Raw genomic sequence first — 16,317 nt, forward strand, 5'->3', positions numbered from 1 at the left:
CGGAAATAGGATTTTTTTTCTGCGTTGAGCTAAGAGAAACTGCTGAAGGTGCTCTATTGCTGTACTTAGCATATACATGATTTCTAATGCAGCATCTTAGCGCAACACATGATAGTGGATATGCTTTGAGGAAAATACCTTTTTAATATATATATATATATATATATATATATATATATATATATATATATATATATATATATATATATATATATATATTGGTTGTGCAAAACTGCGTGCACGTACTTTCTGTCAAACTCACACTAGTTTTATTTCTTCCATACTTCTGGTATTAAGATAAACAAAATGTGAAACCATGACGCTAAGGAAGAAAGGGAAACAATCGCTACGCATAGCAAATAACAAAACAACGATTGCGGGAACAGTCTCCTTTGCAAAAATTCGTCAGGTCGTCAGAAGAAAAAAAAAAAAGAAGAGAAAGAAAACACAAACGGATGCAGTCTGCTTCATTGACAAACAGCTTCGACAAACGACAAGGAAGTGGGAGAGATGTAAGATCGATTCTGTCGGTGTCCAACAATGAAATAAAATCGGCGGTAGCAGCCTAAGGAACTTGTTGCATGCATCGTCTGAGCGGTGCATGTGCCTTAGTATCCTGAGAGGGGAGGGACCCCTAAGTGAGCATCGGGGTTGGGGGACGCCGAAGCTACATTGGCGCAAAAGGTTTCTGTGCTATTGGGCTGAAGGCAGGCCGATAGGGCATATACATATGTACTCTGTACACAGCGAGCATATCGCACTCTCCTGACTCATGTCTCCGCGAAGCACCATCTAGGTAGGGTACGCTCGAAATGTGCCGCCCCGTTGTCGATTAATAAAATTTGAAGATTACACGCTTTCAACAAGAGGTCAAGGTCCGTTGTAGTGAGCGTCCCTGGTATATTCAGAGACTGCCTTCTATGCAGTACTCGGAAACAATAAGTAGTGAATGAAAATAGAAAGATTGTGACAATGCGCCCGTTTTGATGTGTCTGTGCATTTGTGTAACATTACTTTTTTGCCACACTAGCCGACGTTCTTATTAACTGCCTCCCAACTATACAGAAGACATACAGAACAAGGGCAGGCCAAAAAGTTCATCGGGGGAACTGGTGGGAATTCGGGTGCCGTTTTCTAGCCTCTATCGCCACGCTGTAACGGCTAGGCTGCCATTGAGAGGCAGGTGTAGCCGAGCATGCAGTGGCTCCTTAGTCGGTGATGTGGCCGTCCGAGCTGCTCAAAGCGCTTTTTTAAGCATGATGTCGGCCAGTAATTTGCTACCCGCGAGGAGTACGAAGCAACAGGGCAGTTTGGAACCCAACACTTGAGCACCGAGCATACAAATGTTTCCCCTTGGGGCGCACCCCTGGCCCCACAGCCGTAACGGCGACAATTCCCCAGTGTCTTCCCTGTCCGCGACCTCACGCTTACGATGATGTATGCAAGATATCTTACGGGCTGTCAAAAGTGCGCATGCGAAGGCTGGTGTGCGAGCTTCAAAATTTACAGCTTGTAACACGTTGCGCAATGCGCAAGACTGAGTTATGGTCAGTTATGTGAATGCTGCTTTTAACGTTCTAGCTGACAGTATGCGAAGGTACACATTGACTTTAAATCGCGTGTCATCAGGATTGTACTGTCTGTTGTTCGCGGCAGGTAGTGTGCTCATGTTTGGTATAGTGAAAAAAAAAAATTGGCCCGCAAGGAACCACCGCTTTTCAGCACGGGGGTTATAACTACTGGGACATGCGCAGCTAGCGAACACTTCGGGTATAGATAGAACATATTTGACCACGGTGCCCGAAATGCTAAAGCCGCACATGCATTCCATGGCAAGGTAGTTCTCCCACCTAAGGAAGATTTCCTACCGTGATCACGTGCATGTTACCGAATAGATAAACAATAAGAGGGAAAGAGAAAGAAGAAGCGCTTGGAGTGTTCTTCGCGTACGTGGGGGCCTCTCTTTAGGTTGAACCTCCATAGAACTCTGTCGACAGAGCGGGGAAGCCGTCTTTATGGCCAGGCAGCACCACTCCTTCTCTTCGAGCAGCAGCACACCCGTAGAATCCGCACTGCGGGCCCTCCAGAATTCGAGCGACGCAAGCGCAGTCTATCAGCGCGCGCCTCCGGCGCCGGCGAAACCGCGACCGCGTGTCGTCGTCCTCGACAGAGCACCGTGTGTTCCGCCGGACCACTCGCGTCAGACGCGGCAGTCGTTGTTGGACGTGAGCGTGAGCTCGGTGTCGTTGCTCGAGCCCGCTGATGTCGCGCTTGACGTGGTTGTTCCGGGCCGGTTGGCCCGCTGGCGGCGAGGGCCGCAGGCTGTGCGCCGGCTCCCGGCCCAGCCTGGCACCCCGCGTGTACTCATGAGTGAAGCCTGCCATCAGGCCACCCAACATGGGTCCCGCCCAGTAGACCTGCGGAGCCGTGAATCGCTGTTAGTACAGTGATTTGGGAGGTGATGAAAATTCTATATTAAGTAGAAAAGTTACCATCTGCACGGGGCAGAAGGGAAAAGAAGGTTCGGAGCCGGGGCAACTGGCCATCGCTGCGACTATCGTCTCGTTAGCACACCAATCGCTCTCATGAGTGGTGAAGGCCAGAACACCAGCCAATAAGGAAACGTAATGTAAGCTCTGCCACTACGGATCGAGTATCGTATGAGTGGTTTGTCAGGACAGGCGCACGGAGTCAATCGTGATACCGAATAACATACCGTAGAGATGTCGTCTAGTCAATGACAAGTAGCTCTTAGGAACGAAAAAAATAAAAAATAAATAAACGCTTTGCGAATCTCGTCGCATTCGCAAAGCTTTGCGATAACAGGTGACGACCCGATCCCTGTTTTTCTATCCAACGATAGTGTTCTTATACGAATTTTATATATATATATATATATATATATATATATATATATATATATATATATATATATAAGTTAAATAAGTGCAGGCGCACGTAGAAAAGCACAAATAATTGAATTTCGACGAAGTGCGCCTGCACTTCTTTTAACTTATTAAACACCGGATCCGCAGAAATACTTCCTTCACACATATATATATATATATATATATATATATATATATATATATATATATATAGAAATCGGAGATGTTCTGACCCTGAAACACCTCTGCTTGGCTACGCCTGTTCCCAATGATGAGATTTCCCCAGCGTATATAGAGCCATATCAGAGAACCCCCCAGTGTAGGGTAGCAAACCTGGAGCAGCATGATTAACATCCTCGCCCTTCCTCTTGTCGTCCTCTCTCGCATCAGAGAAGAAATATCGTGCTCACCAATATCAGATCGTTTCCCCGACATCTTACCGTTCGGCGAGGACGTGTAGAAATATTTGCTTCGTTTACTTCACAATAATGTAATACCTTGTAAACGTTCATACAGGAATGACCACACAGGATTTAAGGGACCACACAACGGCTTTGAATGGCCATCGTTCTTATAATAATCTCAGCGCTGTATGAGAGAGAGTGAGAGAGCGCTCTTAAATAGAAAGGCCGTGGGTTTAGCCAGCGTATATTCGCCTGCATGCTAGGGAGTAGAGCAGTCTATAGAATACAGATGTTGGCAGATGCACCCAGACGTTGTCAGCTACAAAATTCCTGTCAAGTGGAGAGATAAGACTACACGTGGAGTTATCGCAGAGGACTATTTCCTGCGTAAGTCAGGTGACGAGTGTGTCGCGACTCAAGAGGCCTTCAGTTACACGGCAAAATTTGAAACTGATACCTGAAGCACATCTTTAGGCGTGTTTTGTTGTATTGTCTGCCACGTGTGCTCCTCGTTGTAGTTAAACGTATATTTTCTTTGACATTTTAAGTTTTTAGTCCGCACCTGTTTTGTCGCTTCTTTTGTTTGTCTCTTCTTCAGTATAGAATATCCGGTCGCCCAGCATACAGCATACAGAAATGTTTCAAGAAAGTCACCGAGGAGTACACAGAGTGCCAACAATGTCACACAATGACCTAAATGAGATACCGAGCACAACGCTTAATGCATTTTTACGACTGATGGCGAATAAGAAAAAAAAAAAACTAATACACTGACCGCGTAACAAAAACCGGCAGCATAGTTAATATTCAACATTGCTTCGCAAAAAAAATATTACAGAATGACCCATTATCGAAAACGCGTAATAAGTATAACATTTTAACAACAGCATACGCAAGAAAATAAAAGCGCTTCGGGGATCTCTCATTTGAATGGAAATACAATTTTGCTTTCGCAGTAATCTACATCTATCCACTGACAGAGCTTCTCGTGACCAACAGTGTCAGCGTTTCAATAAAACGCAAAAAAAAAAGAGAGACAGAAATTGAGCGGACCGCAAGAGGTGTGACCCGATATCCTTATGATAGCTTTTTTGTCTGTGGTGGCGATCAGGCGGCTTCAGATATGCGTGTTTATCGGTATTGAAACAATTGAGATGTAGCGTGTAAAAAAAACAAAAAAAAACTTGGTGGCATCAACACGTCGTCGGCAGGCAAATGTCTATGCAGGGATCGAAGAACACTCACACTGTCGTAACGTGTATAATCAGAATAAAAGAACCACATAGTGATTTAGTTTGAACTCTTTCCGATCTTTCGTCAAAATATAGCTGATGATGATATGGGACTGTATACTGCCGTATACTGAAGAGTAAATGGAGCTAATGCTTTACTTTCTGTTTTCTGCTCGCGCACCATGGAGGAGCGTCTGTTATGGGCAGCAAAAAAATAACACGCCACCTCGAGCCCTTTAGTGCCGCATGAATCTTATATAATGTTTTTTTTTTTTTGCGACTTCTTTCTTAATTTTGGCAGCCCACTGAACACTTTCACGATCTGAGCCTCATGTGCGAATGAACCCTCGCAGTCGTGTAAACCGCAGAATTGCCAGAACAGCGTTCCTATACTTGCCGACAACTTTCTGTGGCAATTAAGGGAGAACTACGGGGGCGGTGACTATGTGTTACCGTGCCAAGTATTCCGGCAGCGTTTGACAGCGCTTTTGGTAATGATGCGAAATCAGCGTAGCTTCCATATGCGACAGTTTCGCATTTGCCCAGACGCGCAAGAGAAAAACCGAAAAAAAAGTAAAATTTAACACTCAGTAGTGTACCGTATAAACCGGAATATATATGTCGAGTGGGGAATGTAGGTGAACTTCTTACCTTCAAGTGAAAAAAAAAAAAAAAAAAACAACAGCAGAAATCTCTGGAACGAATTTTCTTTCGCAAGGGCGTTGCAGTTTTGTGGCGAATGGACTGCTCTGTCAACAGTAGCGAGCGCGCACGAAGCTCCCGCAAAAGCTCTGCAAGTACGTCCTCAAACTGGGGACGGACTGCACGACGCCAACGAAGTGACATTTTACGTGGGCTTGCACGCCGACAGTAGGGGCATTGACATTGCGCTGCTTATTAAGCCCGAGGGCACGGGATCGCATTTCGATAGGGGCGAAATGCAAAAAAAAAAAAAAAAGTGCCCGTGTACCGTGCATTGGTCGCATGTTGAAGAAGCCCAGGTGGTCAAAATGGTGCGCCTCATTATCATATCGTGGTTTTGCACGTACAACGGCAGAATTTAATTTTAATTAACGCGGACAGCTTTCCTTTTTTGTGCCCACCAATATCGCACGCTTTATGCAGCAACGCCAAGCTGGTGCTTAGCGCCATGTTCAAGGTAAATACATCTGGTAGCGAAGCTTCCATAGAAGCCCATACGTTCAAAACATGGTTGCTTGCCGGCGGTTCATAAAGTCCCTAAAAAAACTTTTTTTAGGGACTTAAGTGGTTCATGGGGCTCAGCGCCATCTGTGTGAGGAGGGAACACTTCCGGCGGAAGAAAAAATAATTTGAAGTCATATTCGTCAAAACCAGAAGTGACGTCATTTTGTTCTCATAGGCGCGAAATTTGTTTTCGGAGGCCTGCCATTGAGCTGTATATTCAAATGCCCCACCATTCGACTGCATGGGCGTTCCGAGTTTTCAGCGCGAAAAGCGATACCGGAAAAGATCAGCCGTACGGGTGTCGAAATCGCATCGCTGCACAGAACATACTTTCTTTGGAGGCCGACGAACGCTTTGGGCGTAGATTGCGTAGACTGCTCGTCCTTTCGTCGGACGTCAAGCCCGTCGGCCAGCGCTGTTGCACGAAAGCAACTAAAGTAAACAAGTATCTGACGGTCGCAACTCACTACTTTTGACTGCACAGGTTAAGAAACAATAAAACTACCCGCGTCACCTAATTCAGACAAACGTCGACATGCAACACAACACATGGGAGGGGGGATTATTGTAACAGGTGAACTTTACGAGCGCGCCTTTCCACGCACTCCAAGAGCTGCATTGCATTGCAACTGATAGCGGCGTCAACGCCCGCCGCTATCGATGGGCGCTCTCACGGTGGGCGCTGAAACAAGTTATTTATTGATAATGATCAAGTAAAACAGAGTGATATCTTCTTTTCTCGCCATGCGTATATAAAATGGATTAGGAATTTTATTTTAGTTGAATGAATCTAACTGCGTCTCGCTTTAATTTAAAAAAACGCTTTTTTTCTTTCCCATTGTTTGTTCCCTCCAAACATAGTCGCGCTTCAATCGCTGCTACCATAACCACCCTTGCTGATCTCGGTGACAATTGGTTCTGAACCGCTTTTCGCCCGAAGCTTCGCGACCTATGTGGATCGACCTTGCCATGTTGCCTTACGTTTCGTCGCCTTACGTTTTAAGTCTACGACATTTATCTTGAGCGCCGCTGAAAACTGTCTCTTCGCGTGCCGCTACTAATCGCTTACCAGACCCGAAAACAAGCATCACATGACACACGAGGTCGAACAGAAGAGCGCACACAAGAAGCCACAGCGACACAGAGAAAAAAATAAAAAAAGGTCAGCAGGACAGCAATCACATTTATAGATATGGATGCGGCTTTGGCTGTGCGTTCGCCAACATGCCCGCCGTAAGTGGCCAGACGACTCATATTATGCTAACGACTGCTATATAAGACGAGGTGTGACCAGATAGCCTACTTTTTAATAAAAAATAACTCGACTTATACATCGGTTTATACTGTATTTTGTCTTATCTTGTTTTTTTTTAAATATAGTATTTTATGTTTCTCTTCCCCCGCTGTTAAACTAACGCAGATGAGAATGTGGGACTGTTTTCAGGAGCGCTCTTCACTTGTGCGCGGTTTGCCTCCGTGACTTTCCCTTTGTTGCCACAGAAAGTTGTCCGCGAGTATACAAGACACGAGGCTATAACCTTAACCTCACTTGTCAGAGTGTGCCAATTTGACTGAACGTCTCGTGTCCGCCTTCCTGCAGTATAAAAAAAAAAGAAAATCTTAGTCGGTTTAAGCGTTTGCGTTAAAACAAACAAACAAACAAACAAACAAACAAACAAACAAACAAACAAACAAACAAACAAACAAACAAACAAACAAACAAAACATGTGGATGCTGCAAATGTTGTATGTGTATATGAAAAGACTTGTGGGCGCAAGCCACAGGTTAACCTCAAGTTTTTTGTTTTATTGTTGGACTATTTATCTAGTTTCAGCCTCACGCCAGCCAAGTTTCACTAGCGGGCTTTGCCAACGCAGCCTGGAAGCGCAAGCGGTGGTCACGCGGAATTTTGCGTTTTTTTTTTTTGTGGTTGTGAGAAGATTAAAGAGATAGGATAATTTTGCTGGTCCCACCGTAACTGTCCGTCTGACGACTGACAAACTGAACACGGGCCACTAGTTGGAAGGGGTAATATGGTGAACGTGGACGGAAACGGGACGTGGTCATGCCCTGATATGCAAAGGTTAGCGCACTTCGCGTTATTTTATTCGACACTAATCCCATTGACTGCCTACGAGCAATGCGTTTCATACAATAATTACTAGAGGAAACTCTGGCACTATTGTCTACGGCAGCTGCAAGCGGGGCGGTTCATCCAGCATGGGAATTATGGGAAGTACATGCATGGATTTGCCTAAACTTTGTCTTTTTGTCTAATTAAACGGCTTCGTGACTTTGCAAAGTGATCATTTTTAAGAAAGTCATCATCATCATTATCATCAGCCTATATTTATGTCCACTGCAGGACGAAGGCCTCTCCCTGCGATCTCCAATTACCCCTGTCTTGCGCTAGCTGATTCCACCTTGCGCCTGGCAAATTTCCTAACTTCATCACCCCACCTAGTTTTCTTCCGTCCTCGACTGCGCTTCCCTTCTCTTGGCACCCATTCTGTAACTGTAATGGTCCACCGGTTATCCATCCTATGCATTACGTGGCCTGCCTAGCTCCATTTCTTTCTCTTAATGCCAATTAGAATATCGGCTATCGCCGTTTGCTCTCTGATTCACACCGCTCTCCTTCTGTCTTTTAAAGGGGCCCTGAACCACCCTCGAGCTTTGTGAAATAACATAGTCCGCGGGTAGCATACGCTGCTGTGAACATCTCAGCTAAGTTTTGCTGTCGTACGTGGTGCGTGGAGCTCGCAAGCGGAGCGCGCAGTTACCTTTCTCTCAAACGCCCTCGTTTCAAGAGGGCCATGATCCTCACTCTCTTCTGTGTGCTTTATTGCGCAATAAAGCACATTCCAATACGCGGCTGCTATTCGTCGCATCGGTCGGTTACACCGCGGACGCCGCAGGTGCCGCCACGAGTCCACTGGCTAAGCGCACTGCGGCTCTCTGAGGACACCGTGTTTGGCATACGTTTAGCGCGGCGTAGGCACGAAAATCTGAAATTTTAACTACGCGCCACGGTGACGTTTTGAAGGCAGAGCGTTATGGCCCCAACCCACTCCGCCATAGCCTTCGCAGTGCAAGTCATTGAAGAAGGAAGGGGGAGGACAGCGGAGGCTGTGTTTGATTGCCAATAACTCCGCTTCCGCTGAACGCATTGAAGTACTTTTTGCGGCAAAGTATTACTGAAATAGCATATTTTCACCTCAAATGGCCAATTCGATAAAAAGTGGTTCGGGGCACCTTTAACGTTACGCCTAACATTTTCCGTTCCATCGCTCTTTTTGCTGTCCTTAACTTGTTCTCGAGCTGCTTTGTTAACCTCCAAGTTTCTGCCCCAAATGTTGGCACCGGCAGAATGCAATGATTGTACACTTTTCTTTTCAACGACATTGGTAAGCTCCCAGTCAGGATTTGGCAATGCCTGCCGTGTGCACTCCAAACCAATTTTATTCTTCTGCAAATTTCTTTCTCATGATCAGGGTCCCCAGTGAGTAATTGACCTAGATAAACTACTCTTTTACAGACTCTAGAAGCTGTCTGGCGATCCTGAGTTCTTGTTCTCTTGCCAGGCCATTGAACATTACCTTTGTCTTCTGCATGTTAATCTTAAAGCCCACTCTTACACTTTCTCGGTTAAGGTCCTCAATTATTTGTTGTAATTCGTCACCATTGTTTCATAACAGGACAATGTGATCTGCAAACCGAAGGTTGCTGAGGTATTCACCGTTGATCCTCACTCCTAAGCCTTCCCAGTCTAAGAGCTTGAATACTTCTAAGCATGCAGTGAATAGCATTGGAGAGATTGTGTCTCCTTGCCTGACCCTTTTCTTGATAGGTATCTTTCTGCTTTTCGTGTGGAGAACCAAGGTTGCTGAGGAATCTTTGTAGATATTTCCCAAGATATTCACGAATGCCTCCTGTACTCCTTGATTACGCAGTGCCTCCATGACTGCTGGCATATCTACTGAATCAAATGCCTTTTCATAATCAATGAAAGCCATATTGATTGTACTCCGCATATTTCTCGACTACCTGATTGATGACGTGGATGTGATCCATTGTAGCATATCCCTTCCTGAAGCCAGCCTGTTCTCTTGGTCGATTGAAGTCATGTGTAGCCCTAATTTTATTGGAAAATATCTTGGTGAATAATGTTACGGCAAGGAAGAAGCGTACTAGTATTTACAGATTGGTTATAATGCCTGCGTCGGGAAGCGGAACACCAGAATCTTCTTCGTCGTCTCCCAGGGCGCCAACCATGTCCTCTTATTTCCCCATTACATACTGTGACATTACCCCCGTCGTAAGAAGCACGCTACGGGTGCGACTCACTGGTTCCAGAAAGGAACAGTTTGAGGTGGCTGACGTGGATGATGTGAGATAGAGGTGAAGGCACGGTAGCATCCAGTGGAGACACTTCATATGTGACAGGCGTCACTTGCCGGAGGATGCGATAAGGGCCGTAGTATTGCGAGAGGAGTTTCTCCTAAAGACCGACACGTCGAGATGGAGACCAAACTAGCACAAGAGCACCTTGTTCGTATTCAACGTCGCGGTGGCGCTGATCGTAACGGCACTTCTGACGTGTCTGTGAAGCGGAGAGACGAAGACGGGCAATCTGGCGTGCCTGGGTCGCTGTGGTTATGACATCACGAGCATACTCTGTCGGCGAGTCGAGTGTGGTCGAAAGAAGAGTCCCGAAAGGCAAGGTCGGTTCACGGCCATATAGAAGATAGAAGGGCGAATGTCCAGCTGTGTCGTGGCGCGAGGAATTGTAAGCAAACGTGACAAATGGTAAAGCAGTGTCCCAGTCACGATGATCACAGGAAACATACATCGCGAGCATGTCAGTTATTGTCCGGTTCAGGCGTTCAGTAAGACCGATAGTTTGAGGATGGTAGGCTGTAGTAAGCTTGCGTTTAGTAGCATAGGATCGAAGTAAGTTGTCGGTGACTTTGGCAAGAAAGTATCGTCCGCGATCGGTGAGGAGTTGACGAAGGTGCGCCATGGTGTAGGATAACGTCGTGAAGCAAGAAGTCAGCGACGTCTGCAGCGCAACTGGTGGGAAGGGCTCTTGTAATGGCATAGCGGGTGGTGTAGTCCGTAGCGACGGCAGTCCACTTATTTCCATCGTTTGATATAGGGAAGGGTCCGAGAAGATCAACGCCAACGCAAAAAAATGGTCGGCCGGTATATCCAGAGGCTGAAGCAGACCAGCAGGATGTACAGCTGGTCGTTTTCGGCGTTGACACGACTCACACGCGGCTACATAGCGACGGACGGAGCGGTTGAGACGGGGCCAGAAAAATCGTCACCGAATTCGGTCATAGGTCTGAGAGACGCCAAGGTGTCCAGCAGTGGGAATGTCGTGCAGTTGCTGGAGTACAGTCTGCTGAAGATGAGACGGAATGACGATTAGCAGCTCGGGCCCGTCTGGGTGCATGTTGCGGCGATACAGGGTGTCATTTTGTAATACGAACATGTGAAGGGATGAGTCAGACGGGTCAGAGAGCAGGCGGTCGATAAGCTGCCGTAACGATTTATTGCGTCGTTGTTCAGCCCCAATGTCTTTGAAGGCGGAAAGCGAGAGAACGCAGATCGGTGCGGCATCCACTAAATCGTTCGGTGCATCGACGGGGTGACGAGACAGGCAGTCGGCGTCCTGATGTAAACGACCCGACTTGTAGATCACAGTGTATGTGTATTCCTGAAGGCGTAGGGCCCAGTGACCGAGGCGGCCAGTGGGATCCTTGAGGGAAGAAAGCCAACAAAGGGCGTGGTGTTCGGTTGTAACCGTAAATGGTCGACCATATATGTAGGGTCGGAACTTGCCCACAGCCCAAATGAGGGCGAGATATTCCCGCTGAGTAATAGAATAATTGCGCTCGGATGGGGAGAGGAGGCGGCTAGCGTAGGCGATAACGCGGTTGTGCCCACGTTGGCGTTGGGCTAAAATTGCGGCGATGCCGTATCCACTGGCGTCAGTGGGAATTTCTGTCGGAGCGGAGGCGTCAAAATGGGCTAGAACAGGAGGTGTGGTGAGTAGCGTGATGTGGCACGAGAAAGAAGTCGCTTGTTCAGAGCCCCAGCAGAAAGGAACGTCTTTCTTGAGGAGGTCAGTCAGGGGACGAGCAACATGCGCGAAATTTTTCACAAACCGGCGGAAGTAAGAGCAAAGACCGATAAAGCTGCGAACATCTTTGGCAGAGGTTGGTACAGGGAAATTCTGCACTGCACAAACTTTAGCGGAGTCGGGGCGAATGCCCGACGAATCGACCAGATGTCCGAGCATGGTTATTTGGCGGTGACCGAAGTGGCGCTTGGACGAGTTGAGCTGCAGGCCAGCGGCGCGAAAAACAGAAAGCACAGATGAAAGTCGTTCAAGATAGGCCGCAAAAGTTGGAGAGAATACGATGACGTCATCCAAGTAACACAAGCAGACGGACCATTTCAATCCACGCAAGAGCATGTCCATCATACGTTCAAAGGTCGCCGGGGCATTGCACAAGCCGAAAGGCATTACCCTAAACTGATAGAGGCCGTCAGGTGTAACGAATGTGGTCTTCTCACGGTCCATTTCATCCACGGCAATTTGCCAATATCCGGAGCGAAGGTCTATTGATGAAAAATAAGTGGCACCGTGGAGACGATCCAGAGTGTCGTCGATCCGTGGAAGCGGGTAGACATCTTTCTTGGTGATCTGGTTTAGATGTCGATAGTCCACGCAGAATCGCCAGCTGTTGCCCTTCTTTTTGACGAGGACAACAGGGGAAGCCCACGGGCTGGAAGAGTGTTCAATGATCCATTTGGCAAGCATTTTTTCAACTTCGCTCTGGATAACTTGTCGCTCAGAGGGCGACACCCGGTATGGGCGTCGGCGAACTGGCACCGCATCGCCAGTATTTATACGATGCTTCACAACCGTAGTTTGACCCAAAAAGCGATCGTTCAGGTCGAAAATGTCGGCGTAGGACTCGAGGAGGTCACGGAGCTCTGTGGCGGATTGGGGGTCGAGGTCCGGCTAATCATCTTTGCAATGTCGTCGGGCGGGACAGATGCAGAAGGCGCAGAACGAGCACTGGTCGAAGATGTCGCAACAGATAGAGCTGAAATATGGCACTCGCGGGACGGTGACAACGTGGCAAGCGACATCCCTCGAGGAAGTACCTGAGGGCACTGGCCGAAATTTAGGATGGGAAGACAGGTCTGATTGGCCGCTACAGAAATGATGGTGTGTGGGAAGGAGACATTGTGGGAAAGCAGGACTGAAGTCGCGGGAGTGAGGACATAGTCTCCGTCAGGAAAAGGTGGACAGGCGAAAACGGTGATGCAGTTTGCAGCTTGGGGAAGAAGACGAATAAAATCCGCAGAACAAAACTGAGTTGGGGCTTGAGCAGGAAGGTCAATGGAAAGGGGTAGGTCAAGTTGGACGACACCGGCTGAATAGTCAATCAGAGCAGAATGGGCGGTCAAAAAGTCGAAGCCGAGGATCACATCGTGGGGGCAGCGTTCGAGCACACTAAACAAAACGGACGTGTGGCGGCCGGCGACACTGATACGTGCAGCACACATTCCGAGCACAGCTAGAGTTCCACCGTCGGCGACCTGTAGCAGTCGAGTCGGAGCAGGAGTAAGGACTTTCTTCAGGCGCGTTCGAAGGTGAGCACTCATGATGGAAACTTGCGCTCCAGTGTTGATGAGTGCTGTAACAGGCAAACCATCCACATCCACGTCCAGAAGGTTCCGATCAGTAGGCAGGGTCAACAGAGGAATTTCAGGCCGCGGTGCTAGAGCAGCGTCACCTCCCGGAGCTGCCCCAGTCAGTTTCCCGTCGGAGAGCGGCGACGGTAAGCAGGGGACGGGGAACGACGCAGCTTGGGTGAACGGGGGCGGCTACTGTGCGGTGATGGTGAGCGGTTAGTCACAGTGACTCGAGCGTTGTCAGGTGCATCTTCGAACTCGGTGGATGGTGCAGGCGGGCGAGGATTCAGTGGGGAGCGGTGGTAGGTGGGAAAGCTTGGTCGAGAGAGGGCCGGCCAGAAACTTCGGCAGTGGCGAGAGATGTGGCCCACACGTCCACAATAGAAACAGATCGGTCGATCATCATGTGTGCGCCATTCGGCCGGGTTGCGATAGATCGGGTAAGGACCGCAGTGGTTCCGGGGAACAGGGGCAGAGGCAGCAGACGAAGCGAAGTCAGGATGGTTGGCGGAGCAGATGGATTGCAGACCCACATTGGAAAGTTCTTGGCGAACGACCGATTGAATGAGGCACACGAGCGGCCGGGAATCGTCAAAGCACTGCGTCACTTGTGTGGCAGGAGACGCGGCTTCAATTTCTCGACGGACTATACGTACGACGTTCTCGGAGGGGGTGGGCTCACGCGGAAGACAAAGGTCTTCACACGTCGATGAAGCAGCGGTGTTGGGTAGACGCGTGAACTGCTGAAATATGCGGCGGCTTTTCGCTTCTTCAAAGCGGCGACATTCGTTAATGATCTCACTGACTGTTGTGATGTTCTTATACACGAGAAGGTTAAACGCGTCATCCGCTATGCCTTTTAAAACGTGACTGACTGCTCTCTGTCATGTTTTTATCCACCTTGCGGCAAAGAGCCAAGACGTCCTGGATGTACGCCACGTAAGATTCAGTGGACGAATGTGCACGGGTCCCAAGGTCCTTCTGAGCAGCCCGTTGGCGGCCTATGAGCTTGCCGAACAAATCACGAAGCTTCTGTTTGCACTGCTCCCAACTTGTAATCTCTTCTTCATGTGTCTCGAACCAGACCCGTGCCGTTTTTTTGAGGTAGTATATTATGTTGGCCAGCATATGCATGTTATCCCACCTGTTGTGGGCGCAGACCTGTTCGTAATTTACCAACCAGTCATCGACGTCAACGTTGTCAATCCCAGAAAACATGCCAGGGTCGCGGGGCTGGGATAGGATGACCGTCGGTGGCGTCGACGGGGCCGCGGTTGAAGGCTCCCCTTCGGATGACATGGCGGCCAGGTTACGTCCGCTGCGGAGCTCCGTCTTGTTCAAGTGAGTACCCCGCACCTCCACCGATAATGCTACGGGAAGGAAGAAGCGTACTAGTATTTACAGATGGGTTTTAATTTGGTTTGGTTTGGCTTGGTTTGGTGCCTATAGAAATAGCACAACCCACTACGGGGGATTGGCCATGAATCGGGCGGCAGTGGGAAGAAAAGTGAAGGATACCTCAATGGGATTTTCTTACTTAAGAATGAGATAATAAATGAATTATAATCGTTAATATTAATTTTGATACTATAGCATCTTAAAATTTGAAGCAAAAATATTTGTTGTCTTGTGGGTTTTAATGGGTGCGTCGAGAAGCGAAAAACCAGAACCTTCTTCGTCGTCTCCCAGGGCACCAACCATGTCCTCTTCTTTCCACGTTGCATACTGTGGCAATATTTTATACAGTACTGAAAGCAAGCTAATGGGCCTATAATTTTTACAGCGAAGCTGTATAGCTCTAACAGCCGAGGAAATTTTCGTGTTGGCATAAGCAAAAAACGCCATACCAGCTGATAGCTTCGCCGAGCTGGGGAAGAGAGAGCTGAGAGAGTGAAAGCAGAGTATAAAAAATAGCATCGCGCAGCATAGCGGATGCGAGGTGGAGAGGAGGAGTGATGCATGTGGTAGTGGGACGCGTAGAGCTGCTGCTGCCGACGGTGCGCGCGTTTCCTCGCGTTCGCGCCGAACGCGCCTGGTGTCCGTGACTGCAGCCGATGCCTCTGGCGGCGGCTCGGTAGGTTTCGACCAGAGAACTGGACACTAGTTGCTTCTGAAAGACTGAAGCGAGAGCTAGGGAAGCTGAAACCAAGCGTAGCAGAAGAGAACATCCCGAGTTTAGATTGAGAGAAGCCGAGAGCTCGCGTAGGCGAAGAAATGAAGATCCGGAGGCTTGTGAACGTGGCCGGTTGAATTCATCGCGATACTGCGCAGAACATCGCGAAGAAATCCTGAGCGCCAGGAAACTGAGTATGTGGTTCCCCAGCTCCGCTGTTCTCTGGTGTTTGCGGTAGCAGAGCCACGCATACTTTTTTATTGCGATAGCAATTAATGGACACTCCAAAGCAGATTTCTGTCGTCCGCGTCGCCGTCGTCGTCGCCATCGCCGTCGCCGTGAGGTTTCGTATGACGTCAAAGGCGATGAAATTGTCGCCGCGCGCCGAACGCTGTATGTGCGAGTGAAAGGGCGCGAGGGACGCGCGCTTTCACGGGGAGTGAACGCACGGCGGAGAACAAACGCGCGTTCTGCGCCGTGCTCCCTTAAGGGCTGCAGAATTAAGCGTCTCTTTCCTCCTTTACAATCACCATATATGTAGAGCAAACGCGACTTCTTCAGACACGCGAAAGGCCGTGGGGAGGGGGGGAAGGGGAGGGAAGGGAGGCGACGTTTAGCTGCGGCACAAAGTGCCTATTTATATAAATAATTGCGGAAGAATCGAAGGAATAGAAAATAACACGATGAATTTGAAGTGTAACTAAAAAGTGGTCGCAGTTTCACCTGAAAGGCGAAGCATCAATTGCGATAGCAAATT

At 48.3% G+C, this 16,317-nt stretch overlaps 1 protein-coding gene across 1 annotated transcript in view; it reads right to left on the reverse strand.

The window, feature by feature from the left end:
* Positions 1–227: 227 nt before the first annotated feature.
* Positions 228–16,317, reverse strand: part of LOC119433655 (lens fiber major intrinsic protein) — a 41,832-nt gene continuing 25,742 nt past the window's right edge. Inside the window, exon 3 of the mRNA XM_037700908.2 lies at positions 228–2,417. Within this exon, the coding sequence (XP_037556836.1) occupies positions 1,965–2,417 (453 nt within the window). The 3' untranslated portion in view covers positions 228–1,964. The remainder of the gene's footprint in view (positions 2,418–16,317) is intronic.

The sequence above is a fragment of the Dermacentor silvarum genome, chromosome 1, assembly GCF_013339745.2.
Source record: "Dermacentor silvarum isolate Dsil-2018 chromosome 1, BIME_Dsil_1.4, whole genome shotgun sequence".
NCBI lineage: Eukaryota > Metazoa > Arthropoda > Arachnida > Ixodida > Ixodidae > Dermacentor > Dermacentor silvarum.